This window comes from Pan troglodytes, chromosome X, assembly GCF_028858775.2.
Source record: "Pan troglodytes isolate AG18354 chromosome X, NHGRI_mPanTro3-v2.0_pri, whole genome shotgun sequence".
NCBI classification, from domain to species: Eukaryota; Metazoa; Chordata; class Mammalia; order Primates; family Hominidae; genus Pan; species Pan troglodytes.
This window is the reverse complement of record NC_072421.2, coordinates 151,164,325-151,190,375: the sequence shown is the minus strand read 5'-3', so window position 1 is coordinate 151,190,375 and position 26,051 is coordinate 151,164,325. Positions and strand designations below refer to the sequence as shown.

Here is a 26,051-nt window from a genome sequence, read left to right as displayed (position 1 = left end):
CGGAGCGCCGGCCCTCCGCTCCGGGGCGGGGTGGGAAGCGGAGATGGGCGGAGCCTCCGGGGCCTCGCGAGGGCTGGTGGGCGGTGCCCGGCGGGCGCTTCCGGTTTCCGGCCGCGGTATGAGGGGCGGGGCCGGGGCTGCTGTGGGAGAGTTCGGTTGCTGCGGCGGGGCCTGCACGCTGACTGTGGGAAACTCGGTGAGCGGGCTCCGCGCGCCGGGCTGGGCTCCGGGACCGCGGAGGCTCCCCGGCCCATCGACGAGGGAGAGAGGCGAGCGGCGCGGGGAGGCCCGGGGGCCGGGGAATCTCGGGGCCCGCAGCCTACCTGGGTGTGAGAGGCAGGGGCGAGGGGAAACCGGGCGGCGCCTCTAGAAGCTGGTCTCGGGGGCGGGGCGGGGGGCGGTGAAGCCCCACCTGGAGGAGCGGCCGGGATGGGCCTCCGGGACGGTGTGCCAGGCCGGGGCCAAGTCGGGGGCCCCTCGCTCTGGGTGGGCGCTGGGGCCCGCGAGGGCTACTCTAAGGACCCCTGGCTTCTGAGGATACTGCGTCTAGAACTTTCTCCGTATGGGGCCTTGAGGTGCTTGGTCGAGACCTGCCTTTGCGCTTGGTCCCGAATCCTGCCCTCTAGGAGTCGCTCTTGCGGGCCTCCAGCCCACCGGAGGCGAAGCGGCCCCGGGCGGAAGGCCGCTGGATCCTCGAGGGAGGTGCCGGTTTCTCTCCGCGGGCGCCGTGGGGACGGTGGGCGGCGGGGGCGTCGGCAGCGCTTGGACTAGGTGCGGCCTTGGGCCTGCCTGGTAGCGGGGATTTGGGCCCGCAGAGCGCCCGCCTCTGCGGCTGAGTTCTGCCTGGCGGGGAAGGGAGCGCCCGATGGGTGCCGAGGCGTCCTCCTCTTGGTGCCCTGGCACTGCTCTTCCCGAAGAACGCCTTTCAGTTAAACAGGCGTCGGAAATCTCGGGCTTCCTGGGGCAGGGATCGTCGGGAGAGGCCGCTCTGGACGTGTTGACACACGTGCTGGAGGGGGCAGGTAATTGACCAGCGAACGGAAGTTTGTGGGGCCTGTGAACGCTGCTGGCCAAGAGGCCCTGCCGAGTGGAGCCCTGCTTCCGCCAGCGCATCAGAGACTCTGAAGCAAAGTGCAGGGGGTCAGGGTGGAGAGTGGCGGCCCCAGCCTCGCAGGGTAACTGAACTGGATGTTCTTGGCTGCCCAGCGCTTACAAGTCCTGTACCTTTAGTGCCCTGCCAGGAAACAAGCTCACATCTTCCTGTGGGAAACCTTCTAGCAACAGGATGAGTCTGCAGTGGACTGCAGTTGCCACCTTCCTCTATGCGGAGGTCTTTGTTGTGTTGCTTCTCTGCATTCCCTTCATTTCTCCTAAAAGGTATGGCCTATGGAGCAAGCAGGCGAGTTAGGCAGGAGGGTGCCTGTGCCCTAGCCCTGGGACTGGTGTGTGCAGCTGGTGGACCCTGGAATTGGGACCTGATGGAACAGGTAGAACCTGTCTGGGGTGGGGGTGGCAGGGGTTGTGTTTGTTATTGCCAACCCTTCCCAGGGTTCTGCTTCGTCATGACTTGCTCAGTTCCTTTTCCTGTGTCCCCTGCCTTCTGGTCTTCAGAATGCCCCCGAGAGGCAGGAAGATCTATGTTACAGTTCTGGAAATGATGCCCTCCCACCCACTCTTGGTCCACGGGGTGCTGGGATGGTAGCGTGGGATTCGGAAGACTTGCACCACTGGGTCACGTTGTTGCTGATTTGGTGACTCTTGTCCTCCTAACTAGTCTCACTGGTATTGCGCAGTGGCTGCATGAACATTACTCAGCCTGTGGAGGATGAAGCCATATTCCCTTTTAATGAACAGAGGACTTGTTAAAAGTGAATTGGAGATTAATTTTAATTATGTATAATACCTGAACACATCCCTATTTAAATTACGATATTACAAATAAGGCCAAATCTCCACAGGTATTTTTAAAAGCCGTTTTTTCGTGAAAAATTATCTTTGATGTGATACCATAGAAAGTATGCAGTGCTGTCTGAGGAGGATTCTTGCAGAAAACCACACCTTCGTACAGTTGACAAGACATGCAGAGATAGAGGGCCCCGGGGAGCTTTAATCTGGGAAGCTTTAGAGGACAGACAATCTGATTTCTACACAAAGGAAACTGGAAAAGCAAATGAAAGAGGGAGAGGGAAGGGGGAGCTTCCAGAATAAGCTGGATTTAAGACGTTTATCTACCGAATGCCAAATCGGTACCTTGTTGGGTCCGGATTCAAACAAATATCATTGCCTTCAGTGATTGGCATATTCAACTCTAGCCCTGATGACGAGGGCTTCTTGTTGATTTGAACAATATGTAAACACTTCTGAAGTCTCTTCTTAGAGCTGCATCCCAAAGCATTTGTGGATGGAAATCATGTGAGGTCTGGGGTCCATCTCATCATAACAGGGTGGGGAGATATAGACAAACCAAGGTTTATCATGTGGAAAGACAGTTTAAAGAAATAATGTGTATGGGGCAAACATTTGAATATTACAAAGGGGAGTACAATGAAAAGTAAGTTTCCCTTTTCAGAGACTACCAGTATGTTTTCTTTTTGTTGTTGTGGTTTTTTTGTTTGTTTTTGTTTTTATTTTGAGACAGAGTCTTGCTCTGTCACCCAGGCTGGAGTGCAGTGGTATGGTCTCGGCTGACAGCAGCCTCCACCTCCCGGGTTCAAGCAATTCTCCTGCCTCAGCCTCACGAGTAGCTGGGACTACAGGTGCCTGCCAACATGCCCAGCTAATTTTTTTATATATATATATTTTTAGTAGAGATGGGAGTTCACCATGTTGGCCAGGCCGGTCTTGAACTTCTGACCTCAGGTGATCTGCCCATCTCAGCCTCCCAAAGTGCTGGGTTTACAGACGTGAGCCACTGCGCCCAGCCAACTGCCCACGTTTAAGATTAGTTTTCCAGGCTGGGCGCGGTGGCTTACACCTCTGCACTCCAGCCTGGGCAACAGAGCAAGACTCTGTCTCAAAAAAAAAAAAAAGATTAGTTTTCCAGACATTTCGATCTATACGTGGACCAGCATCTTTTTTTTTTTTTTTTTGAGACAGGGTCTCGCTCTGTCACCCAGGCTGGAGTGCAGTGGCGCGATCTCGGCTCACTGCAACTTCCGCCTCCCAGGTTCAAGTGATTCTCCTGCCTCACCCTCCTGAGTAGCTGGGATTACAGGTGCCCACCACCACGCCTGGCTAATTTTTGTACTTTTAGTAGAGACAGGGTTTCGCCATGTTGGCCAGTTTGGTCTTGCACTCCTGACCTCAAGTGATCCACCCACCTTGGTCTCCCAAAGTGCTGGGATTACAGGTGTGAGCCATTGCACCTGGCCTTTTTTCCAATAGTCTTGAACGGATGCAAATTAGAGAATTGCAAGCCACTGAGGCTGACTTTGCATGGGCTATTCGGCCATTGGAGAAGAGTACAAAGCTGGATTTCCATTTTGCTCAGGGCCCTAGAGCTCGTGTGTGTGCTTTCTCTTCAACTCCTGTCCTTTTTGTCTTCTTCACAGATGGCAGAAGATTTTCAAGTCCCGGCTGGTGGAGTTGTTAGTGTCCTATGGCAACACCTTCTTTGTGGTTCTCATTGTCATCCTTGTGCTGTTGGTCATCGGTGAGTGAGCTATAGCTGAGGGCAGCTACCTGACCTAGACCCTGGTCTGTGCTGCAAAACCCTTTGCCACTTTTGATGTGTAGCATCCAGTTTTGGCTGCTAGGAGACAGACCAATGAAATGCTGTGTCTTTCTCTTGAGGGAGGGAAGAGGCTCCCTTTGCCCATGCTGCTGACCGCTAGTCGGTTCTTCACTTTGAGGCCCCTCTAGGCCGTACATGGTGGCTCATGCCTGTAATCCCAGCACTTTGGGAGGCTGAGGTCGGTGGATCACCTGAGATGAGGAGTTCGAGATCAGCCTGGCCAACGTGGTGAAACCCCATCTCTACGAAAAATACAAAATTAGCTGGGCGTGGTGGCGGGCACCTGTAATCCCAGCTACTTGGGAGACTGAGGCAGGAGAATTGCTTGAACCCACGAGGCAGAGGTTGCGGTGAGCCTAAATCGCACCATTGCACTCCAGCCTGGGCAACAAAAGGGGACTCCATCTCAAAAAAAAAAAAAAAAAAAGAGGCCCCTCTAGCAGTGGGCGTGGGCTTATACCAAGCAGTTTGTATGCAGCTTATGACGGCCACCTTACATTGCTTTTTTTCAAGACCTTGGAAGAAGGGACGCCTAAGGTTTCTGAGGCTGCTCCTCAGGTCACTCTAGAACTGAAGCCAAGAGAAGCTAACTGGCCTGTGACCTTGGTCTGAGTAGTGCTGCTCACCAGTCACTTAAACAGCAGAATTGCCTGGAGCAGGGCCTCTAATGGGGGACTGAGCAACCAAGCACACAGTGAAGTCCTGCCATTCCCTGTAGTAGTAGGAGGAGAACACAGAGGTGTGTGGCAGCATATCTTGGGGAGAGATCCTAGACCTCTCTGCATCTGGGCTAGACTTGAGGTTTTCCCAGGTCGTTCCAGCTCTGTAGTTCTGTAAACTCTGACATTGAGGTGTACACTAGCAGGTGCTTGAAAGATAAACTGGTCCAAGGGCAAGCAGGCTCTGGGATAAGGCCAGGCCAGGTGGTGTTAAGATGAAAGGCAGACATTTTGCAATGAGGTGGTAGGGTGACCATCTGGAGACAAGAATCAATAAAGCTCTTGTCTGACTGGTAGATGTTTGTTGTTTTGCTGTGGTAAGTGATCGATATGTCCCCCTGTTTGGGCTCCAAAGTATTGGCTTGGCTCTGCTGTGGACACCACTCTTGTCTCAGAGCTGTGGTGCCTGCCTAGGCGTGGAACACTCCTCCCACCGAGTCCCAGCAGAAACACTGAGCGGGTGGGGGGCTGTGGTTCAGGGGAATGTGCAAAGCCTCACCCACCAGCTTCAGCATTAGGCATTTCTCCTTCCTGATGTCTCAGAGCCTGATAGGATATGTTCAGGCTGGACTGCCTCTGAACAGGCCAAGTGTTACCTGACAGCTTCCAACCACATAGGGTAGGTGCCAGCTGCCTGAGCACCTCAGTGTTCTTGAAATACTTGGCAAGGCCCCAAGAGGTAGTAGCTCTTTCTAACCAGGGTTCTCGCCCTGAGCAGCCTCCAAGCCAGGAGTAGGTAGGTAATATATGTGTCATCCCCAGGCCACTGAGTTTTTGAACTGAGCATGTGTGTTTTGGCTTTTGGGTCTGGGGTGGGGGTAATAACTGGGGAAGGGAGGGACCATGCTGAGGATGATTCCCTCAGGGTCTTGCCCCTTCCCCAAACCAGAAGGAGTATGTTTCTTTCCTAGAGCAGCTGAGTGGGCTGGAGAGATCCTTTGCGGAATCCAGTAGTTGACAAAGCCTTCATTCTTTTTTGGGATCGGGGAACTGCTTGGAAGTTCTAGGGGGACATATGGCCATGATGACTGGCTGCTTCCTACTCCCATGTTAAGAAGCATAATCTAGAAAGATCTGCAGAGCCTTCTTCAAACAGAAGTGTTAGTCACAGGTACTAGTGAAGGGTAACAGGCATAACTAGCTAGAGCTGTGGCCTTGCTTGGGGGTGGGGAGGGTTGAGCAGATCCTCCTGGAGGATGGAGTTGCTGAGGGTGCAGGATCTTCCCACCTGGGCTGAGGCCCGAGACAGGGAGGGCTGGTTTCTACTGTGGGACTTGGGTTAGTATTGCTCAGTCCCCCATCCCCACTCTTGGTCATTGGCCAAGGTGGTCCTTAGGATGGTGGGATTCCTGGATGCAGGTGACAGTGTAAGGAAACATGTTTATCTTGTTTTTCTGATTACAAAAATAATGGGTAATTATTTTTAAAAATTCAAAAGTTGAATTTAGAAAGTTAAACTCCCCATAATCCCATGTCCCACAGGTAACCATCATGAGTATTTTGTTGTGCATTTCCAGAGGGGTTTTGTATGCTGACATCTTTAATAAAATGTCTACAGCGGTGGGATCATACACACAAAGTATTTATGTTTCTTTCCACATTCCTGCTGGGACATGGCAGGAGGAGCATTCCACGCCTGAGCTGGTAGCACAGCTCTGAGATGAGACTGCTGTCCATAGCAGAGCCCAGCCAATACTTTGGATTGTGCTTTTTCTACTTGCTGCACGTTAGACATCTTTTTTTTTTTTTGAGATGGAATCTCACTTTGTTGCCCAGACTGCAGTGCAGTGGCGCCATCTTGGCTCACTGCAACCTCCGCCTCCCAGGTTCAAGCGATTTCCCCTGCCTCAGCTTCCGAGTAGCTGCAGATTACAGGCGCCCGCCACCATGCCCGGCTAATTTTTTGTATTTTTAGTAGAGACGAGGTTTTACCGTGTTGGCCAGGCTGGTCTTGAACTCCTGGCCTCAAGTGATCCGCCCACCTCGGCCTCCCAAAGTGCTGAAATTACAGGCATGAGCCACTGTGTCCGGCCAACATCTTTTTATAGCAATCTCATTCTTCTTAAAGATCATGTAGTATTCTCTCATGTGGTTGTGCCGTAATCCATTCTTTATAGGCATCTTCGAATCATTGCAAATTTATGCAAATACTTCTGTGGGATAATTTCAGAGGTGAATTGTTGAACCCGAGGGTATGAACATTTTGCATTTTATACAGGTGTGCTGTTTTTACCCCGCTAACAGCGTTTGAGAGTACTCGCTTCGTGGTGCTGAGGGATGGGCAGATTTTTATAATGCAAGATCAACATAAAAACTAAGCAGCCTAAAACTGGAAATTAAGAACCCAATGAGGCCAGTGCCCTGACTCACGCCTGTAATCCCCACACTTTGTGAGGCTGAGGCAGTTGCTTGCGCTCAGGAGTTTGAAACTAGCCTGGGCAACATGGCGAAACCCCGTCTCTACCAAAAATAGAAAAAGAAAAAATTAACTGAGTGTGGTAGCACACACTTGTGGTCCCAGTTACTGGGGAGGCTGAGAGGTGGAGGTTGCAGTGAGCTGGGATGGTGCCACTGCACTCAAGCCTGGGTGACAGAGTGAGACCCTGTAACCCACCATACAAAAAGAACCTCGATACCCATACAGTGATACCTTGCTCCTCTCATATGGGAGTCTATTAAGAGCATTCTTTGGGTACATCTTAGTGTATTGACTTAAAACGATGTCTCAGGATGCATGGGGAAAAGCAGTAGGTTTGGCGTGGCTCAATTTCTACATTAGAGACAAATATAAATATATATTTAACTGGAGCTCTATATGTCTAGCAGCAGCTCTTTCAGGAGCAGAGGCCGCTCACTGACTCAGCAAGTAGAGACAGTTGTAAATATATTGCTAACTGGAGCTCTATATGTCTAACAGCGGCTCTTTCAGGAGCAGAGGCTGCTCACTGACTCAGCAATTATTTCAGTGCCCACTCTGCACCCAGAGCTATCCCAGGCCCTGGGAATATAGTATAAAAGATTTCTGCTCTTAGGAAGTTTGTAGTCTACTTTGGGAGAGATGGACCCAAAAAATGTGTTTAAAGAGAATTTCAGAGATGGATGTCTATTACGAAGCAGGTAACAGTGTAATGTGACTAAAAATGACTTTAGATGAGGTGACCACATTTTTATTGTATATACTGCTAGATGTGATTATGTTATGGGATCCTTTCCGTTTCTACATTTTGGGTGTGTTTGAACTTTCGATGAGTGTGAATTCCTTTCGTAATCAGAATAAAACATTATAGATAATAAAACCCATTGTAAAGCTTTGAAATGAAACCCTTGACTCCTAGCTGGTATCCTGCAGGTCTTGACTCCTATTTTTTTGTTGGTTTGCTTGTTTTGTTTTGGCTTTTTCGAGACAGAGTCTTGCTCTGTCGCCCAGGCTGGAATGCAGTGGTGTGATCGTAACTCACAGCAGCCTTGACCTGTTGGGCTCAAGCGATCTTCCTGTCTCAGCCTCCCGAGTAGTTGGGACTACAGGTGTGCAGCACCATGCCCAGCTATTTAAAATTTTTTTTTTTTTTTTTTTTTTTTGTTGAGAGAGAGTCTCCCTGTGTTGCCCAGGCTGGTCTTGAACTCTTGGCCTCAAGCAGTCTTCCTGCCTTGGCCTCCCAAAGTGTTGGGATTACAGGCGTGAGCCACCACATCTGGCCTGGGTCTTGACTCTTAAGCATCTTAGGTCCCCGGAGCAGGCATTTCCATCTCCAGGTTCAACTTATCATTGTGGGGGTTGGGGGGCTATGGGCCAACTTGAGATGAACAGAACAAGATGCGGTTGAGGGTACCATGGGAAAAGGAAGCCACCCCCATTTCCAGAAACTCTTTAGGCTTGGTTAGCATCGTGAACTGCAGAGCAAGCCTGGGGCCTGTGTAGAATGGGGCCAGGGATTGAAAAGCTGGAGGAAGGAGTGGGTCTGAGGGTGGGAGCTTCCTTTTTTTTTTTTTTTTTTGAGATGGAGTTTCGCTCTTGTCCCCCGGGCTGGAGTGCAGTGGCTCAATTTCGGCTCACTGCAACCTCCGCCTCCCGGGTTCAAATGATTCTTTTGCCTCAGCCTCCCGAGTAGCTGGGATTACAGGCGCCCACCACCACACCGGGCTAAGTTTTTTTTTGGTATTTTTAGTAGAGATGGGGTTTTGCCATGTTGGCCAGGCTTGTCTCGAACTCCTGACCTCAGGTGATCTGCCCGCCTCTGCCTCCCAAAGTGCTGAGATTATAGGCGTGAGCCACTGCACCTGGCCTGAGGGTGGGAGCTTCTGATAACAGCATCCCATGAGGGGTGTGTGTGCGTAGAAGTGGGAAGAACTGGGGAGGCGGATTTGAGGGAAGTGAGTCTGACCTGTCTCATGCCGCCTGTCTGCCTGGTATGGCCTTATCTTGCCCTAGTGTCCGCTAAATGCCTGTGTCTCCTCTCTGCTCCACCACAGATGCCGTGCGCGAAATTCGGAAGTATGATGATGTGACGGAAAAGGTGAACCTCCAGAACAATCCCGGGGCCATGGAGCACTTCCACATGAAGCTTTTCCGTGCCCAGAGGAATCTCTACATTGCTGGCTTTTCCTTGCTGCTGTCCTTGTGAGTGGGGGGTTGAGGGGGCAGGTGCTGTGAAAGGAGCCTTGGGCTAGCCACGGACACCGAGCTCAGTGGGCTCAGTCTCCCCCTGTGACTTTGATTCCTCCTCAGTCTGTGGCCTGGATCCCAAAGCCCTGTCTGTGTTAGGGAAGCCACATAGTTTTCTCCTGACCTCCAGAGGCAGCGTGGAGAGTAGGAGAGGGCTGCCTGAAATATCAGAAGACCCTCACACACCACATACTCTCAAGCAAACAGATGACTATCTCACGGTCTGTTTGCATGGAGAGTGAGATGTAACGGTAAGGCCTTGCCCTCCTCTGGGAGAGGACCTTCAGAGTCCAGCTCACAAGGGAGCGATTGAATGGGGGACTCTTTGTGTCCGGAGTGCTGACCTAGGGACAGCAGGTAAAAGTGGCACGAAGAGGCTGGGCCTCTCCTCACCTCAGGGCCTTCCCCACGTGAAACTCGTAATGAGGACATGTTACGTTCCATGGCAGCCAGAGTATTTCTGATGATTTTTTTGGTAAAACTAAGTACCTTAATCAAGGCTAAGGGTAACTAGTCGGGCAAAACTAGACCACTACGAAGTGCCTATTTGAGCCTGGGGCCCTGTTTGCTGCCTCCTGCTTCACATAGCCGTTCTGATCAGCAGGGCCTGGCTGGGAGGTGGATGGGAGCTCAGACCATGTATGAAGGCATTGGAAAGGCGCTTGCTTTGAGGGCGGAGCTCTCATCACTTAATCACTTCTCAAAAGACCCCACCTCTTAATGCTACGGCAGCGAGGATTAAATTCCAACACATGAAGTTTGAAGGGCACTCAGACCATAGCACCAAGTGATTCTCAGGCTCATGGACAGTTATTCCCCACTTGGTTTTGTGCCCCGAGACTCAAGAATCTCCATGCCTAGGAGATTCTTGCTCTCTAGTCACCTGGTGTGTCCTGCTTTACTAGGTGCTACGATGACTACTTGTCTTAAAGTCTGTCGTTTAGATGATCTGGTACTCTCTGTGACCAAGTTGGAAAGAGGGGTGGAGCTAGAAAAGGCAAACACATTTTTTTCAAGATAATGGGTTTGATCACAGATTTGATCTACAAGCTTGCTATCTTCAAACTTAGGAAAGTCAGGAAGGCTGGGAGGAGTCAGACACATACCCTAAATTTTTCAGGAAGTTCCAAACAAGTATTATCTTGTGGTCTGAGGCTGAAAGGGAAGCAGATCTGAAAGACTGAGTCTCAAACCCAGAATTCTGAGTGTGACAGTCAGCAAAATGAGGAAAAAAGACCACATTGAGGAGGGAAAGAGAGGAAACTAGGCCATCTACCAGAAAAGCATCTTTAAGAATGGTATGGGGGAGAGGTGGGCTGGGTGCGGTGACTTACGCCTGTAATCCCAGCACTTTGGGAGGCCGAGGCAGGTGGATCACCTGAGGTCAGGAGTTCGAGACCAGCCTGGCCAACATGGTGACACCCAGTCTCTACTAACAATACAAAAAAATTAGCTGGGCTTGGTGGTAGGTGCCTGTAGTGCCAGCTACTCGGGAGGCTAAGGCAGGAGAATTGCTTGAACCTGGGAGGCAGAGGTTGCAGTGAGCCGAGATCACACCACTGCACTCCAGCCTGGGCGACATCTCAAAAAAAAAAAAAAAAAAAAAAAAAAAAAAAGAATAGTATCGGGAAGGTGAAAACCTGCCGGGAGCTCTGAATCATAAAAGACATGGAGAAGTGAGGAGAAGGCAGTCCCTTTCATATGTCTGTGTAAGGAAGGAGATGGAGGGTAGGTGGTCAAGGGCAAAGGAAACACTAGGATGAGAAAATGGAAATTACAGGTGGGCAAGAGTAGCATCCCTAAAGGATGTACTTGATGAGATTATGTCCAGAAGCTGTTGAGATCATCTGCAGAAGGCATTGCCACCGATGCTTGAGGATTTGCAGAGTGGGAGAGATACTGGCAGACTGCAGCCTGGCAAACATCCCAATTTGCAAAGGGAGGAGAATGTAGATGAGGAATTGACCTGGGGAGGGTTGACTTTGATCTCCAGCCATGCTCTAGAAAGAATAGCTTGTATGCTTTTGGAAAAGAAGAGCGGGATCATTGGTGACTGCTGTGAATTCCTGGAGAAGTTCTGTCAGCCTTCTATAGATGGAGTGTAGATGGATTTTTAGCATGATGCTTGCCAGTCTGAGTCTGTTCTTAAGGACCAGATGCCGAAGTGTGGGGAAGGTGCTGGCAGAACAGTGTAGTTAGGTGTGGTCCTAACCCACATGAGTGGCTGCCATGTGGATTGGCTCTATCCACACATACACATAGAAGCCTTAGGGGGCTCACTCTTTTTTTTGAGACAGAGTCTCACTCTGTCGCCCAGGCAGGAGTGCAGTGGCTCGATCTCGGCTCACTGCAAGCTCTGTCTCCCGGGTTCACGCCATTCTCCTGTCTCAGCCTCCCAAGTAGCTGGGACTACAGGCGCCCGCCACCATGCCCTGCTAATTTTTTGTATTTTTAGTAGTGACGGGGTTTCACCATGTTGGCCAGGCTGGTCTCAAACTCCTGAGCTCAGGTGATCCGCCTGCCTCAGCCTCCCAAAGTGCTGGGATCACAGGCGTGAGCCATCGCGCCCGGCCTGCTTTGTTTTTTAAGTGTTTCCTGCAAGCTGCAAATGGGCTGTGTGGCCGTAAGGCTGGACAAGAGCATCACACAGAAAGCCAAGTTCCTCTAGGGTCACAGCCACCATCTTAGATTTAACTCTTAGACTAGCAAGGAGTATATATTTCTGGCAAAATTCCAGAAATGATTAACTGGATCGCTTATGGGCAACTGGTGAATCCACACTGATCTCTGGGATCACCGTTTCCTTTTCTAAGAAGTCACGCAAGACCAACCTCATGGCTTTTTTGGATCAGGCTACTGGATGGGAACACGGGAGGGTGCGGCAGCTGAGCCACCACGCCCAGCCTCCACATGCTTTTTAAAAACATTCCCGTGTTTAAAAAAAGTTAACCACGGGGCTTTTAAGCACCACATGCTTTAAATGCCCCTTGGTGACTTGAGTGTTCTACTCAGTTTATCATGAACGTTTTTCTGGGACAACTGACCTGTTTCCAGCATATTTATTTATTTATTTATTTATTTATTTATTTATTTATTTTGAGACAAGGTCTCGCTCCATCACCCAGGCTGGAGTGCATTGGTGTGATCATGGCTCACTGCAGCCCTGCCCTTTTGCCTCAGCCTCCCGAGTAGCTGGGACTATAGGCATGTGCCACCACGTCCTGCTAATTTTTTAATTTTTTGTAGAGACAGAGTCTTGCTCTGTTGCCCAAGCTGATCTCAAACTGCTGGGCTCAAGAAATCCTCCCACTTCATCCTCCCAAAGTGCTAGGATTACAGGCATGAGCCACTGTGCCTGGCCTCTCCAGCGTTCTTGAGTGTTCTTTAGTGTCTACCCAATTCCTCATTGGTGGACGTCGAGCCTGCAGCTCTGTTTCTGATGTCATAAACAGTGGCCTCAGCTAGTCAGCTTTCTTTGGGCCTCCTGATCCTCTTGGAGCACCCATGCCACTCCTATTATCTGTCTCTTTCTTTTTTGTTGTTGTTGATTTTTTTCTTTTTCTTTTTCTTTCTTTTTTTTTTTTTTTTTTTTTTGAGACAGAGTCTCTCCGTGTCGCTGAGGCCGGAGTGCAGTGGCACAATCTTGGCTTACTGCAGCCTCCTCCTCCTGGGTTCAAGCAGTTCTCATGCCTCAGCCTCCCAAGTAGCTGGGACTACAGGCACATGCCACCACGCCTGGCTAATTTTTGTATTTTTAGTAGAGACGGTTTTGCCCTGTTGGCCAGGCTGGTCGTCTCTGACTCCTGGCCTCATGTGATCTGCCCACCTCGGCCTCCCAAAGTGCTGGGAATACAGGCATGAGCCACCACACCCACCCCTCTTTCTTTCCATGTTCTTTATGTCCCACTGAGAGGCTCAGTTCTTGAACGCGAGCAGGTACTCATGGCGCGAGCAGGTACTCATGGCCCGAGCAGGTTAGATGGTTAGGAGTTAAGGGTTCCAGACTTCGTATGCAACTTTTCTGAGTGGTAGAGAGCCTGCCTAGTGGGTATTCCAGTACTGCTGGGATGCAGTCACCTGTGTGGATTAACATTTTGCAAGGGTGTATGGGATGGAGTGGAGCAGGAGAGCCTGAAGTGGGGAGACCAAGTTGGAGGTTGTCAGTGAGACTTGCTGGGAACCTGAACTGGGGCAGTGGTAGTAGAAGTGGGGTGGAGGGGACAGAGCTGAGAGGCCCAGGTGGAGTTGAATCAGCAGGCTTTTCCAGTCTCTGGGAGTCTGAGATGATCTTGGTTCTGCTCTGGACTTGCGGAATGCGAGGACGCAGCCCCCTGCTGGAAAGGGAGCTCTGGCTGCCCATGGAGTAACACTATCGTGCTAGGTGTGAGGGCTGGTTGCAGAGTGGGACTTCTGGTCAGGCCTGGGGACAGCAAGGAAAGGAGGGGACAGGGAGAGCAGGGTTGAGCAGGGGAGGCCTTGCAGATGAGCAGGATAGGGTGCTTCCGGGCAGTCGAGCTTGGGTTGCTGGCTTCACAGAGGCATTGAGGCCAGGGCAAAGGGAATGTGCTGGCAGGATGGATTCCAGCCTCCAGCAGAGCGATAGAAGATCGGGGAGCAGAAGGAAGAGGGAAGCAAGATCAAGAAGGAGGATGTGAGCAGGTTAGTGGCCAAGGAGGGGAGCACATTCTGGAGAAAGCCTGGTGCTTGGCACTAGTTTTCAGCGGGACTGGGCTCAGAACACATAGGAGGTTAGCCTGAGAGCTCCCGAGTAGCCTTTGTAATTGGGAAAGGGGGCCTGGCCTGAAGGGAAACATCACACCTAGAATCAAGTCTGTACCCTTGGCCCCCCATAGTCTGCTGCTGCTGCCTGGGATAGCAGTGGGAGAGTCCCAGCTTCCCAGCCAAAGCCTTCTGAGCTTTTGTCCTGCCTCTGCCACTACTGTCTCAGTCCTGTCACTTGACCCAGAAGCCTGGGGCTGCTCTGCCCTTTCTTCTTGTCCCATGTGACTGCCCAACCATCGTGGCCATTTCTCTGTGTGTGGCCCAGCAGGGTGAGGCGCTTTCACGTTGTCAAGTAGCCAACCTCCAGAAGTCTTCAGCCTGCAGAGCTGGACTCCACCCATGAAACAGCCTGTAGATGTCACCTCCTAAGCCTCTCTCTCACAACCCTTGGGACCACTGCTGTGGTGGGGCCACCACCATCCCGTATAGACCAAGCGGGCTCCCTGCCACCTGCCTTCCCCCCTTTGGCCTGTGCACCCCACTTCCAGTGGCTCGCTATCACATGGATCCTCCAGGACGCGGCTCCCCCACAGTCTCTGCTTCGGCCTCCCCGTCATGAAGCAGTCATGTGGGTCTCATGGGAGAGCCTCACGTAACACATGCTCTCCCCCAACTCGATTCTCTGAGCATTTTGGGGACCTCTGTGCGGAACACCCCCTCCAGCTGCCGGCCCAGCCGGCACCTCCTCTTCGTGAATCTCCGAGGCTTCCCTGTGGAGCCTGTTCCGAGGGGCCCACACCATGTTCCCGGCTGACCCATAGCGCTGTCCTCGGGTCCCAGGGCAGCCTGCACACGCAGCTCTAAGGCGTGGCACTTGGCAGGGTTGCCCGTCGTGGAAAACCTGGGCTCTTCCCCTTTAGACTGTTCAGCTCAGTGCCAAGGGCCTGGCACATATGAAGGGTGCTGAAACCTTTGGTGACTGACTGGGCTGTCCCGGGCTGACGGCGACAGCTTTAGGTGCGTGCCTGGGTTGAACTTGTCGGGCTTTTTAGCCAAGAAGCCCAGCTTTTCAGGTCTTAGGAGCTATGACAGTTTGTGAAGACGGATCCATTGGGGCCACCTCCAGGGGACCACACTGGATGAGCCACTGGTTTCCGCTTGTGGAAGACTCCGGCAGTCGCTCCTGTTCCCTTCCTGCCAACCTTGCACTTCGGGGGCACAGCTAGCGAGAGGCCCTCTTGAGTCTTGGAGTGTGTTGGGGACAGCAGCTCCCTCTGGGCTGGGGTTTGTGTGTTCAGAGGACCTGCACTGCCTTCTCTGCCTTACTCAGCTTAAATGACGGTCAAGGTTAGGCCCAAAGTGCTGGTTAGCAGCCAGTCGCAGGAAGGCCCCTGTTTGTGTGGAAGCCCCCTGAATTTTTGCTGACCTGAACTTGATCCACAGGCATCTTTTGTTTCCTCTTTACCCCTCCAGGATAGAATCCCATCGCTGCCATTAGCCCAGATGGAGCTGCCCGTGCTTCTCTGCTGAGCTGCTTTTTCTTCTTTTTTAGGTTGAGTCATCTAATCACAGACTACCTTTGCCTAAGTTGTCTTACCTCAGTCGGTTGCTCTCTACCCTCCAGCTTACCCCAAACCCCTCAGATAGCTGGTTTTAAAAAAGATACACAGCAAAACCCCAGAAACCCAGCTGGTCTGTGTCACTTGTTCTCAAGAAGAAGGGAGGACAGGCCAGACCCACACCTGCCCCTTTGCCCTGCGCTTACTGCACTGTCCTCAGGATGGGCGAGCTCCATCTGGGTCGTGGGCTGGAGCTGCCACAAGTCATGTTCTCATTTGAAACAGCCTCCATTTCCCCCAGCTCTAGCCCTCCTCTTCCCGTCTTCTCCAGCGTCTGTGTGCTGGGAGGCTACAGGGAAGGCCACGCAGCTGTACCAAAATGGACTTGGGGCAGCCCTTTGGGGCAGCCTTCTCGGGTCTGCTCTAGGTGACTCTCCCAGTTGTAACCTGTTTTCCTGATTCCAGACTGGTGGGTAAGAGTCGCTGAGGGCAGTGGAAGCCCTGGTGTTAGTCATTCTTCTTCACTGAAGCCTTCCTGAGGCGTCACCTGACTTGCTTCCTTGCCTGGGCGCTGCCTCATTTTTTTCTTCCACAGCTGGGGCGTGTTCACCCAGAGTCCACTGGCCACCCTGCGGTAGGCCTGGAAAGTCAGCAGGTGGCGCTGGGACACCGGCTTTCTGCCGGCTGGGAGCAGAGGAGTGAGCTTATGTGAACACCATGTGTATGCAGGGGCTGGGGGTTGAATGACTTGACTCGCCTGAAACCCGTCAGCAGGGTGGGCCAGGGGTGGCCACAGCATGGAATCTTTTGGTCGGGACTTGCTCCTTCTCCATTTCCTATTAAGCCCGTGTCCTCTTCCCCTTGCTCATGGGGGAAGACAGGGCTGCTGAAAAGTGCTTATGAGCCATGGCTCTCTCCATTTGATATGGTTGGCCCTGTTTCTCTAGTCTGTGGAGAGGTTCTGTTTCTCCTGCCTTCTCTGGTTTACTCAACCTTTTATAAAAGCACGATAGCCCTGCTCAGTGTCCAACAACATTCTATCAAGAAAGCCCAGTCAGATTGAGGCATTTGGGGCTGCCATGTGTCTGCCAAGGCCACATCTGGATTCTGTTAAGTTTCGTTCACTGGCCTTTTTTTGGACCCCAGGCCATTCTATTGGTGACCACCCTGTATCTGTAGGAGTTGCCTTTGGCTCTTAGGTTCTTTCCTGTTTTCTGGAAATGAATAGCTAAGAACAGTGATTCGGGTAAGACTACTTGGTAGATCCAGCAGAGGCAGAAGCTAAAGGCCATGTTCGTGCCCTGTCCTGGGGGCCTGGGAAGCTACAAGGGAACAGACAAGCGCACGTTAACGTGCCTGAGTGACCCAGTGTGAGGGAGCGGGAAAATGTTCCAGAAGGCTGGCTCCCAGGCTGAAAAATGCCAGTGATCAGAGAGGACCTGGTCTGCATTGCTTGGGCCCTGGGTGGGGGTTGAGGGTGTGAGGATGCAGAGGCTGGAGCTCTGGGTTGTGCCTTCAGGTCACGGCAGTGAATGTTTTTTCCCCCTGCAGCCATGAGCCTGGCTTGCCCATCAGAACGGGTCTGAGACGGCGCCTTCCCACTCCTGTCTTCTGTCTCCTCTGTTGCTAGACTGAGCAGCTCTGTGTCTGCCTCTGCCCCTCTTGGTGCCAGGCTCCCAGGTGAACACAGGTGCAGTCTAGGCCCAGGGAGATTCTGTCCAGCCTTACGTGCAGCCTCAAATCTGTCCCCTCACCTGTCAGGGAGCATTTCCTCTCCTGGGAGTGGGATCCAGTCATCTGGAAGCCCAGCCCCGCCCCCCCCCCTTTTTTTTTTTTAGCTATACTTGCTGGAGTGGGCGGAAGACCCCTTTTCAGTGTGCCAGGTATGGGAGTGCAGAGATGAAGGCACAGTGCCCAGCCTAAAGACCTTCATAGCCTGGTAGGGCAGCCATATAAACGGATGGCAGCCATGCAGAGAACAGAGAATGAGGTAGTTACATGCGGGTGCCTTGGGGGCTGCTGCAGGAGCCCCCAGAAGGCGTCCCTCTGATGGGGTGGGAGATCCAAAAGGGTTTCTGGGGGGAGGTGAGGATTGAGCTGGGTTGAGAGGACATTCCGGCCTGGAGAACTGCCACACAGAGCCAGGCGTGTTCCAGGAATGGTGAGGGGTTAGGTGTTACTAGAGCAGGGGGCCACGTGGTTAGTGGAGGAGGAGAGCTCACTGAGGGCATGCGTGCTGGCAGCAGGTGGCTTAAGCAGAGGGCTGACGTGGTCGGATTTGCCTTGCTCTGGGAGGTGGATGGGAAAGCCGTATGGCAGCAGATAGGGAGGAGGTGCCAGCAGTGGGGATGATGGTGGGCATGTTTGCAGTTGACATGGAAAGCGCTGGGTTGTGGCTTGGGCTAGGGGGCCAAGAGGGCTGAGTCTAAGGCGGTTTGCCTGCCCACCACTACAGCAGGGGCTACACGAGGTGGTCAGGTCAGGCAGGACAAGGGAAGGCCCGTTTTGGACAAGCTGAGTCTAGAATGTCTCTGGGGACATCCAGGAGCCAATGTTTAGCAGGAGGTTAGGTATGAGTCTGGGCCACAGAGAAAACCCTTTCAGGGATAAGAGTGGCTGGGAGGAAGGTATAGGGTGTCAGCTGAAGAGTGCAGACCCCAGAGGGAGCAGAATAACAGTGGGAGGAGGGTGTTGCGAGGGGACCTCAGGAGGGTAACTTAGCAGCAGAGCGAGGAGTTCAGGGTGATCGCCGGCCTGGGCGGTTAGGAGGCTACTGGTGGCCCTGCTGCTGGCTTGGAAGGGCAGGCCTTGGCCAGCCTAGGTTGAGGAATATATGTGAGGGAAAAGACCAGGGGCTTGGGCAGGGTGACTCCAGGAAGGAGGCAGTTGAAGGTGAGGTTCCTGGGGGGAGAATGATCCCGGGTCATCCAGCAGGAAGAGAGAGGACCTAGAAGGTGTGAAAAAGAACTATCGGGCTGGGGGTGCAGTGGGAGGAGTATGCCCGGGGTGCTGTGGGGGTGGGGAGCGCCTGTGAGGGTTGGCAAGAGGAAGGGGAACCGGGGCCTGGCAGAGGGGAGCCCCAGACTGTCTCAAGGCTGGGAACTGAAGGCCTGGGCTGGGGCTGAGCAGGGACGGGCTTTCGGACACACATGGCGTGGATCTTGCGCTGGACTTTGTGTATGCCCTGGCCTATCTTGGAAGCCCTGGTTCTCAGTAGCCGGGAAAGGCCTGGGATGGTCCGAAAAGAGCTGGGCCTCTGCTGCACTGCTGCGGAAGCATTTGTGTTAGCTATCTCCCTGGGTACTGGGGTGACAGCCATGGGCACTCACCAGCAGCCACTTGCCTGGCCTGGTGGCGGGGAGTATAGCCTTCAGTCTTGCTTGGTCCTCTCTCTACCACCAGGTGGCATGACCCCCACCCCTCAATTCCAGCTGGGAGGAGCGGTCCTCTTCCTCTTTCTACATCACTGGGATCCGCTCTGGGGCTGGGCAGCTCCTTGCCGGGGGGCTGGGTCTTAGTCAGACTTGCCTTTCTTTCTAGGCCTCTCCATTGACTTCTGGCCATGCCGATGTGAGTCAGATGCGTTGTTTCTCTCTGGCTCCTAGGGCGCTCAGTAGCTTCCTCCACCTTCAGGCTGTAGCCCAGTGGGGGGCAGGCTGGTGGGCAGCTGGGGGCTGAGGCAGGGAAACCTGAGCCCTAGGCCACGAGGTCCTGGGCTGCTAATTTTAGAAAGCACATGTCACTGGAAACTCTCCTTCTCTGCCAGGAATCAATGGCCTGGCTCTCCTGGTGCTGCCAGGGGCCCCTGGGAGCCTCTCCCCAAACCAGGAACCTCAGGGGTGTCTCCTGGCCCGGGTGGGTACTTTCTGTCCTGAGTACATCTGAAAAGGGGCTCTGCCGAGGCCCTGGAGAGCCATGGCTTGGGCCAGGGAGGTAGCTCACCTTGTCTGCTCTCTACTTTCTCCAGCCCTTCCGGGCTGCCCCTGGCCATGAGCAGAGGCTGTGAAGTGTGAAGGCCTGGCTGGGGCAGGAGGCCACTTCGACTCTTCTGAGTAAGCTGTTGTTGAAGCACTCTGGACTAAGCAGATTTGTCTCTTCCTTCCCCCAGGCCCTGTGTGACCCTTGCCTTCTGAGGTGTGTGAGAAAGGAACCCCTGCCTTGTTTTGACTGTTTGAACGAGTCCTTCCCTCCTCTCTTCCTGCCAGCTAACATCTCGGGGCAAGGGTGAACCAAGGGAAATGAAGTGGCCATTCCAATCTCTGTTTGGGGACTAGCATCTGCCTCCAGCTGCCACCTGTTTGCCTGTCTCTCCTGGCTGCTTCAGATAGGCAGCGTGTGCCTGTGTCCTGATTCCTCTACACCCTCCAGCCCAAGAAGACCTCATTCGGGGTGCTGTTACATAACAGATGTCTTCCAGCGCAGCCTGCATGACGGGTTGGGAAGGAGGCTGGCCAGAGAAGAGAGTTCTATCTTACGCTGGGACCTGGGAGCCCTTCCCTGTTAGTTTAGAGAGTAGAGTGGTTCCGAGCTCAGGTTCTGGAGTCAGGCAGACATAATTTGGAATTCCAGCCATGTCCATTTCTGGTTTTTGGCCTTGGGTACATTGATTTACGCTGCTGAACTTCAGTTTCCTCTTCTATAAGCTGGGGCAGTGATAGTAACTTCCTCATCAGGTAGATGTGAGGATGCGGCCTGGCGTGTTGGAAGTGCTCGGATTGATTAGCTTCTCTCGTTACCTTACCAAGGCAAGCCCAGCCTCGCAGGGAGGAAGGTGGTGCTGTGGCTTATCTGGCACGTCTAGGCCCCGACCCGGAAAGTGCCGCGTTCTGGGACCTCATGCTGTAGCGAGGCTCTTCCCAGCCCCCCAGGCTCCTGCTTCCAGCCCCTCTGAGAGCTGAGGGTGGCCGTTGGGCACAGCGGCAGAGGACGGCTCCTGGGCCCCACCTTTTCCCTCACGCTGCCAGCACCAGGTTGGCGGCTTCTCGCTCGGCTGCCTTGGCAAGAGGGCAGGTCCAGGCTGGAGCTAGGTGTGGAGTGGGAGCAACCAGGAGGTGCTCCTGCCAGCCCTTCATGCTCTTTTTCTCACTTCTCCCTTCTTTTTGTAAATAATTGCAGCCTGCTTAGACGCCTGGTGACTCTCATCTCGCAGCAGGCCACGCTGCTGGCCTCCAATGAAGCCTTTAAAAAGCAGGCGGAGAGTGCTAGTGAGGCGGCCAAGAAGTACATGGAGGAGAATGACCAGCTCAAGAAGGTGAGCCCAGCTTCCCGACCCACCATGGGGCATCCTGGTGTTACGCTGTGGGAGCCACATTCTTTAGGGCCTCAGTGGCCACTGCTAGCCTGTCACACTGGGAAATGTGCCTGAAAAGCCAGAGTTGGGTGGAGGCGCAGAGGGGAAGTCCTCAGTGGGGAGAGTATGCCTGCTGGAGGCGTCTGTGTGTGAGGGTCCGGGTGAGGAGGAGGGTGTTGCTGCTCTCGTTTCCATCCACTGCTTCCAGTCAGACCCTTCCCTGAGAAAAATGGCCCCTCAGTGAGCCAGGCCCTCTGCTGTGATCCGAAGGCCCTCAGCTAGGCCCTTGTTCCCTGCAAGATTGCCGCACCCCCTCTGGAACTCGGGGTCTGTGGCATCCCTCAGTGCTGGAGAGGAGGTGGGGGTGGGGTAGTTGGCCAGTCTTAGACGTCCCGTCAGGAGGTGAGCTGCAAGGCAAGCTCGGAGGGATGTGGATGCAGAGGTGCGATAGAGCTGGCCAAGGCGACTGGGGGCTCCTAACTGCAGTGAGCGGCACCGTGTGGGGAGCACGAGGCACCGCCATCTGCGGAGGGGTTGGTGAGCACCATGGAGCTGCTGAGCCCTGCTGCTCGGAAAGGAGGCAGGGCCAGGGGCCAGGGCAGGCAAGGCGTGCCCGGCGAGCTGCAGCAGGTGGCCCCGCTGGCGCTTCTCTTTCCCTCGGCGGGCAGCCACGCCCTGGCCTTTGCCTAGGAGCTGGGAGCAAGTGGTGGCTCGGTTCCGCGTTGACATTTCCGAAGGGGCTTGTGGCCAGGGCAGCTTGAGGAACCGCAGCTCGGTGGGGAGGATGGGGCTGGAACCTCTCCCTCCCTACCTCCTGAGTAACCCTGGCCTTTGGCACTTTTCCCAGGGAGCTGCTGTTGACGGAGGCAAGTTGGATGTCGGGAATGCTGAGGTGAAGTTGGAGGAAGAGAACAGGAGCCTGAAGGCTGACCTGCAGAAGCTAAAGGACGAGCTGGCCAGCACTAAGCAAAGTGAGGCTCGACCTCGTGTCCTTTCCCGCAGGGAAGTCCAGAGGAGCCTCCTCTGCCCGCTGCTGCCCATTTTGTGCCAAAGTATTAGTAACAAGCCTTGCACGCACGCTCGAGGGCTGGCTGAAAACAAACCAATAGCACCCTGCGCCTCCAACCCCAATGCAGCCATGCTTAGCCGGCAGGCCAGTGAGGCTAAGTGGTTTGAATGGGGCTCAGGAAGAACCAGGCTGCAGTTGGTGGGCCTCGATTGCCCTGCACTAGAGCAGTGCATGCTGGGGCTTTCCCGTCCAGAGTGTGGCACGGTAGCCCCAGCATGCCTGGGGGCTGAGAATGAGGGGAGTGTGGGAGTGGCGTTCAGGAGGGGAGTGGGCGGCTCCCAAGCGGCCTGCCTGTCTTTGGTCTCCCACGCATAGACTTAAGTCTGGGGCGTTTTCCCCCAATACCACAGGCCTCGCCTGCTGCTGCTGTGTGCAAGGCGTGGTTGTCATTGGGTCTCGCTTGCAGGCTGGGATCTTGCTCCCTGTCTCCCACTCTCAGCCTCCCTGGAGGTTACCCTTGCCCAGAGCCACTAGAGTTCCTCTCCATTAAAGGGACTGGGGGATGGCCTCTGTTTCTTTTGCTTTATCTTGAGCTTTTTTGTCAGCCCTTTCCCTCTACTTTGGGGGCCTGCAAAAGCAGAGGGGCTTTATTTTGAGAAGTAGGCTCCTGTATAACCTCGTTTGAGATAGATTTGGGCCAGTTTCTGGTGTCTGTAGCAGTCGGGTTTTTTCCCCCTAATTCCTGTCTTTTCATTTCTGTTTTCTTGGTCATTTACATCATTTCAAGAACTAGAGAAAGCTGAAAACCAGGTTCTGGCCATGCGGAAGCAGTCTGAGGGCCTCACCAAGGAGTACGACCGCTTGCTGGAGGAGCACGCAAAGCTGCAGGTCAGCCCTCCCGTATTGCTGCGCCCAGGGCAGGAGAGCAGAGCAGGATGAGGCAGCCCCTGTGGGTGCGGAGGGAACCTTCCAGGGGCCCAGGGGCCGGCTGCCCTCTCCACCACTCCCCCTGGCCACCTCTGCCCTACTGAGTGGGACCCTTCACCGGGCAGGAGGGGGGTGGCCTGGCAGCAGATGTAGGCACTTGCCGAGGCGGCCCTCAGGAGTGGCACTGGCTCACTAGGCTCTGAGCCTTCCTACCTTCGTGCTCAGGCGCAGCCATGGTTTGGGGCCCGGTCAAGAACAAAGAAGCAGGTGAAACTCTGGGACCCACTGCTGGCCTTCTTTCCTAGGGTGCTGGGGAGTGACGTAGGGCAAAGATCCCTGGGCAAGTGAGGGCACAAGGTGTCAAAAAGGCACCTTCCCTAGCAGGCGCTAGTTGTGGCCATCACCTGCTGCCCTAGGCCTGATCTGAGTCCTCAGACTAGCTTGGGTGCACCAGGCCGCATCTGGAAGCCCAGGCGGTCTTGACGTTGGGAGTGAGGGCGACATAAATACTCCTAACTTTGGACAGCTGGCCTCAGTGCTTGGTGGCCCAAGTTTGGGCACCACAGCAGGTGGGGAGGAAGGGTCCAGCCTCAAAGGGGGCACCCATGCCCTCTGTATGGGGCAGGCTTGGTAGATGGGACTTGGGCTTCGAGGGCACCTGTCAAAGGTGTGCAGAGTTGGGAAGGGTCTGATCAGGTCTTGAAGGGGACTGGATGCCTTGCTGTTCCCTGCAGCCAGGACTCAGCCCCCAGTGAGGTCCTGGCAGTCCTCCCTGGCTGGCGTTAGGTCCAGGGCTTTCCCTAGAGCGTGGGCCAGGGCTGACGCTCCCGCCCTGGCAGGCCTTTGGGTGCAGCTGGGGAGGGGGCCCCTTGTTCACTTGAATAGCTGTTGTTAGGAGAGAGGGGAACCGAGGTGGACCTCTGGGGCATGGGGCTGGAGGTGGCAGGGGAGGAGTGGACCTGGCCAACCTACTGCTGTGGGATTTCTGTCCCTTTCCAGGCTGCAGTAGATGGTCCCATGGACAAGAAGGAAGAGTAAGGGCCTCCTTCCTCCCCTGCCTGCAGCTGGCTTCCACCCGGCACGTGCCTGCTGCTTCCTGAGAGCCCGGCCTCTCCCTCCAGTACTTCTGTTTGTGCCCTTCTGCTTCCCCCATTCCCTTCCACAGCTCATAGCTCGTCATCTCGGCCCTTGTCCACACTCTCCAAGCACATTACAGGGGACCTGATTGCTACACGTTCAGAATGCGTTTGCTGTCATCCTGCTTGGCCTGGCCAGGCCTGGCACAGCCTTGGCTTCCACGCCTGAGCGTGGAGAGCACGAGTTAGTTGTAGTCCGGCTTGCGGTGGGGCTGACTTCCTGTTGGTTTGAGCCCCTTTTTCTTTTGCCCTCTGGGTGTTTTCTTTGGTCCCGCAGGAGGGTGGGTGGAGCAGGTGGACTGGAGTTTCTCTTGAGGGCAATAAAAGTTGTCATGGTGTGTACGTGGTGCGGTGTGTGACTGCAGCTGTGGGGAGGGCTTTCTCTCCTGCCTGGAGCCCCCAAGCGGCCACAGCCCTTCAACCTGTTTCCCCCACTGAAGGCCAGGCTCACACCTGTTCTCGAAGGCCATGCCCTCTCTGTCCTCCTGCTCCCCGGGCTGGGCCAGGCCTCGCTTCAGGGCCACCCACCGAGTGTGTGTCCTGTCTGCCTCCCTGGGTGTGGGCAGCTTGGGAGGCTCAGTAAACCGGCGGGGCTTCCGGGTAGAGAACTCGCTTGCCTTCTCTGGGTTCCTGTTCGTCACATTTGGGACAGACAGAACGTGGCAGAACGCCACTAGTCACTCCCCGCCCCACCCCCCCCGAAGGTTTGCAGGATGACCTCTGACTAATGCCAGCTGGGAGAGGAGACTTGTCCTTGGCAGTGACCTGGAGCTGGCCCAGGGCAGAGCTAGGCAGAAAGGGGCTGGGAATGGGCTGGGGCCCTTGGCCCTGAGAACGTGCTGGGTGTGTGCCTGCCACCAGAGCGCTGTGCTGGCTCCAGGGTGTCCCTCCCGTGGCTCCCTCAGAGCTGTGTCTTCCAGGCCCACAGCAAGCCAGGCCAGAACCGGGGCTTCCTGCCTGGCGCCAGTGCCCAGGCCCCCGCACTGTGCTACTCTCCAGTAGCACATGAGGAAGGCAGCCCCCACCCGCAGCACAGTGCTCCCACCCTGCAGGGCCTCTGCCATGCCTGGTGTCTGCATGAGGACTGGGCGGAAGGGTCAGGGGAGCAGGTTAGAGGTGTGTCTCCTGGAACTGGGGGGACCCCTGAAGGATGTTGATGCTGGCAGGGTAGCTGACGGCCTGCTGTGCATGCTCGCTTCTGCCTGCCCTGTCCGGGCCCAGGCCAGTGGTTCCCTTCTCTAGCATCCTGTCGCCCTTCCCTTGTGCTCAGAGCACAGCCGCCTCATGACGAGTTCTGTCCCTTTCCAGGCGGTCTGAGAGGTGGTGTCTGAGGGAGTAGGGCACACGTGGGCGATACCCTCTGGTTGCTGTGCCAAGGCCGAAGGCTGATCCCACTTTTCCAGGAAGTGCTCTCAGCTACCTTGGACCTCCCTGAGCTCACCCTTCTCTGAGCTTTGAAAGGCTAAAGTCCAAACGGGTGCTTCCCTCACCAGCCCTGATGGCTTCTTCTGCTGTTCTGCCTAGGCCAGCAGCAGACAGAAAGCTGCACGAGGCCAGCTTCTGGAGCGCCCTTTCTAGTGGAGTGATGGAACAACAACGGGGCAGGGGGTGTGGGCACAGGCTCTTAGAGATGAAAATTGAGGCGCTTGCCCAGCCTAGACTGGAGGGCGGCCTGCAGGCTTGCGCCTTCCTGGATCAGCTTCTGTTCCAGGGCATCTGCACCCGTGGGCGTCCTGATCTGTTTTCTCACCCATCTTCCACTAGACTGTGAGCTGCTTGAGGGCAAAGCCTGCTGCTTGTTGATCTCTGTGTCCTAACCCCTGATGCAGGAGCTAAGTCCTGAGGAAATGGTGTCTCTATTTCAGGACCCTCTTTAAGTGACAGGCCTCTGTGAAGTTGCCTTTTTTCAATGTCTTTTTTCTGTGTGTTTAGTGTCATTGTGGTGCATGAGGTGGCTTGGAGGGCATTTGGCCTGGAGGTGCGGAGAACAATTAGCAGAGGGTGATTGTCATCCAGGCAGAGACCTGGCTGACAGTGTATAAAGCAGTTGGCCTGAGCTCAGGGGTCCTGAGGGTGACTGTGCGCTGCAGGACAGTTGGAGTCGGTTGGGGACAGGGGCTGTGTGAGGGCCTGGGGCACCCTGGGGAGAGGTCTTGCTGATGTTGGGAAGCACCTTTGCAGCTAAGGAGGGCCAGGCCGGAGATCTGGGAGCTGCCAGCAGGCGGGGTTCTTGAAGGCGCAGGCATGGTGAGAGGACAGGCTTCTCAGGGAGAAAAAGAAAACTGGAAACAGC

General features: G+C 54.5%; 1 protein-coding gene across 5 annotated transcripts; it reads left to right on the top strand.

Annotated features, from left to right (window-relative positions):
• Positions 1-75: 75 nt before the first annotated feature.
• BCAP31 (B cell receptor associated protein 31) lies at positions 76-24,100 on the top strand. 5 transcript variants are annotated; one of them, XM_054676758.2, is made up of 8 exons: positions 76-196; positions 1,231-1,377; positions 3,552-3,652; positions 8,923-9,070; positions 20,512-20,647; positions 21,534-21,657; positions 22,483-22,583; positions 23,622-24,100. In XM_054676758.2, the coding sequence occupies exons 2-8, from the start codon at positions 1,286-1,288 to the stop codon at positions 23,658-23,660; spliced, it is 741 nt and encodes a 246-aa protein (XP_054532733.1). In that variant the 5' UTR covers positions 76-196; positions 1,231-1,285; the 3' UTR covers positions 23,661-24,100. The 5 variants fall into 5 exon arrangements, with proteins under 5 accessions (XP_054532733.1, XP_054532735.1, XP_054532732.1 ...); XM_054676760.2 differs by having other exon boundaries at positions 119-269; XM_054676757.2 differs by having other exon boundaries at positions 183-327.
• The last annotated feature ends 1,951 nt before the right edge of the window (positions 24,101-26,051 follow it).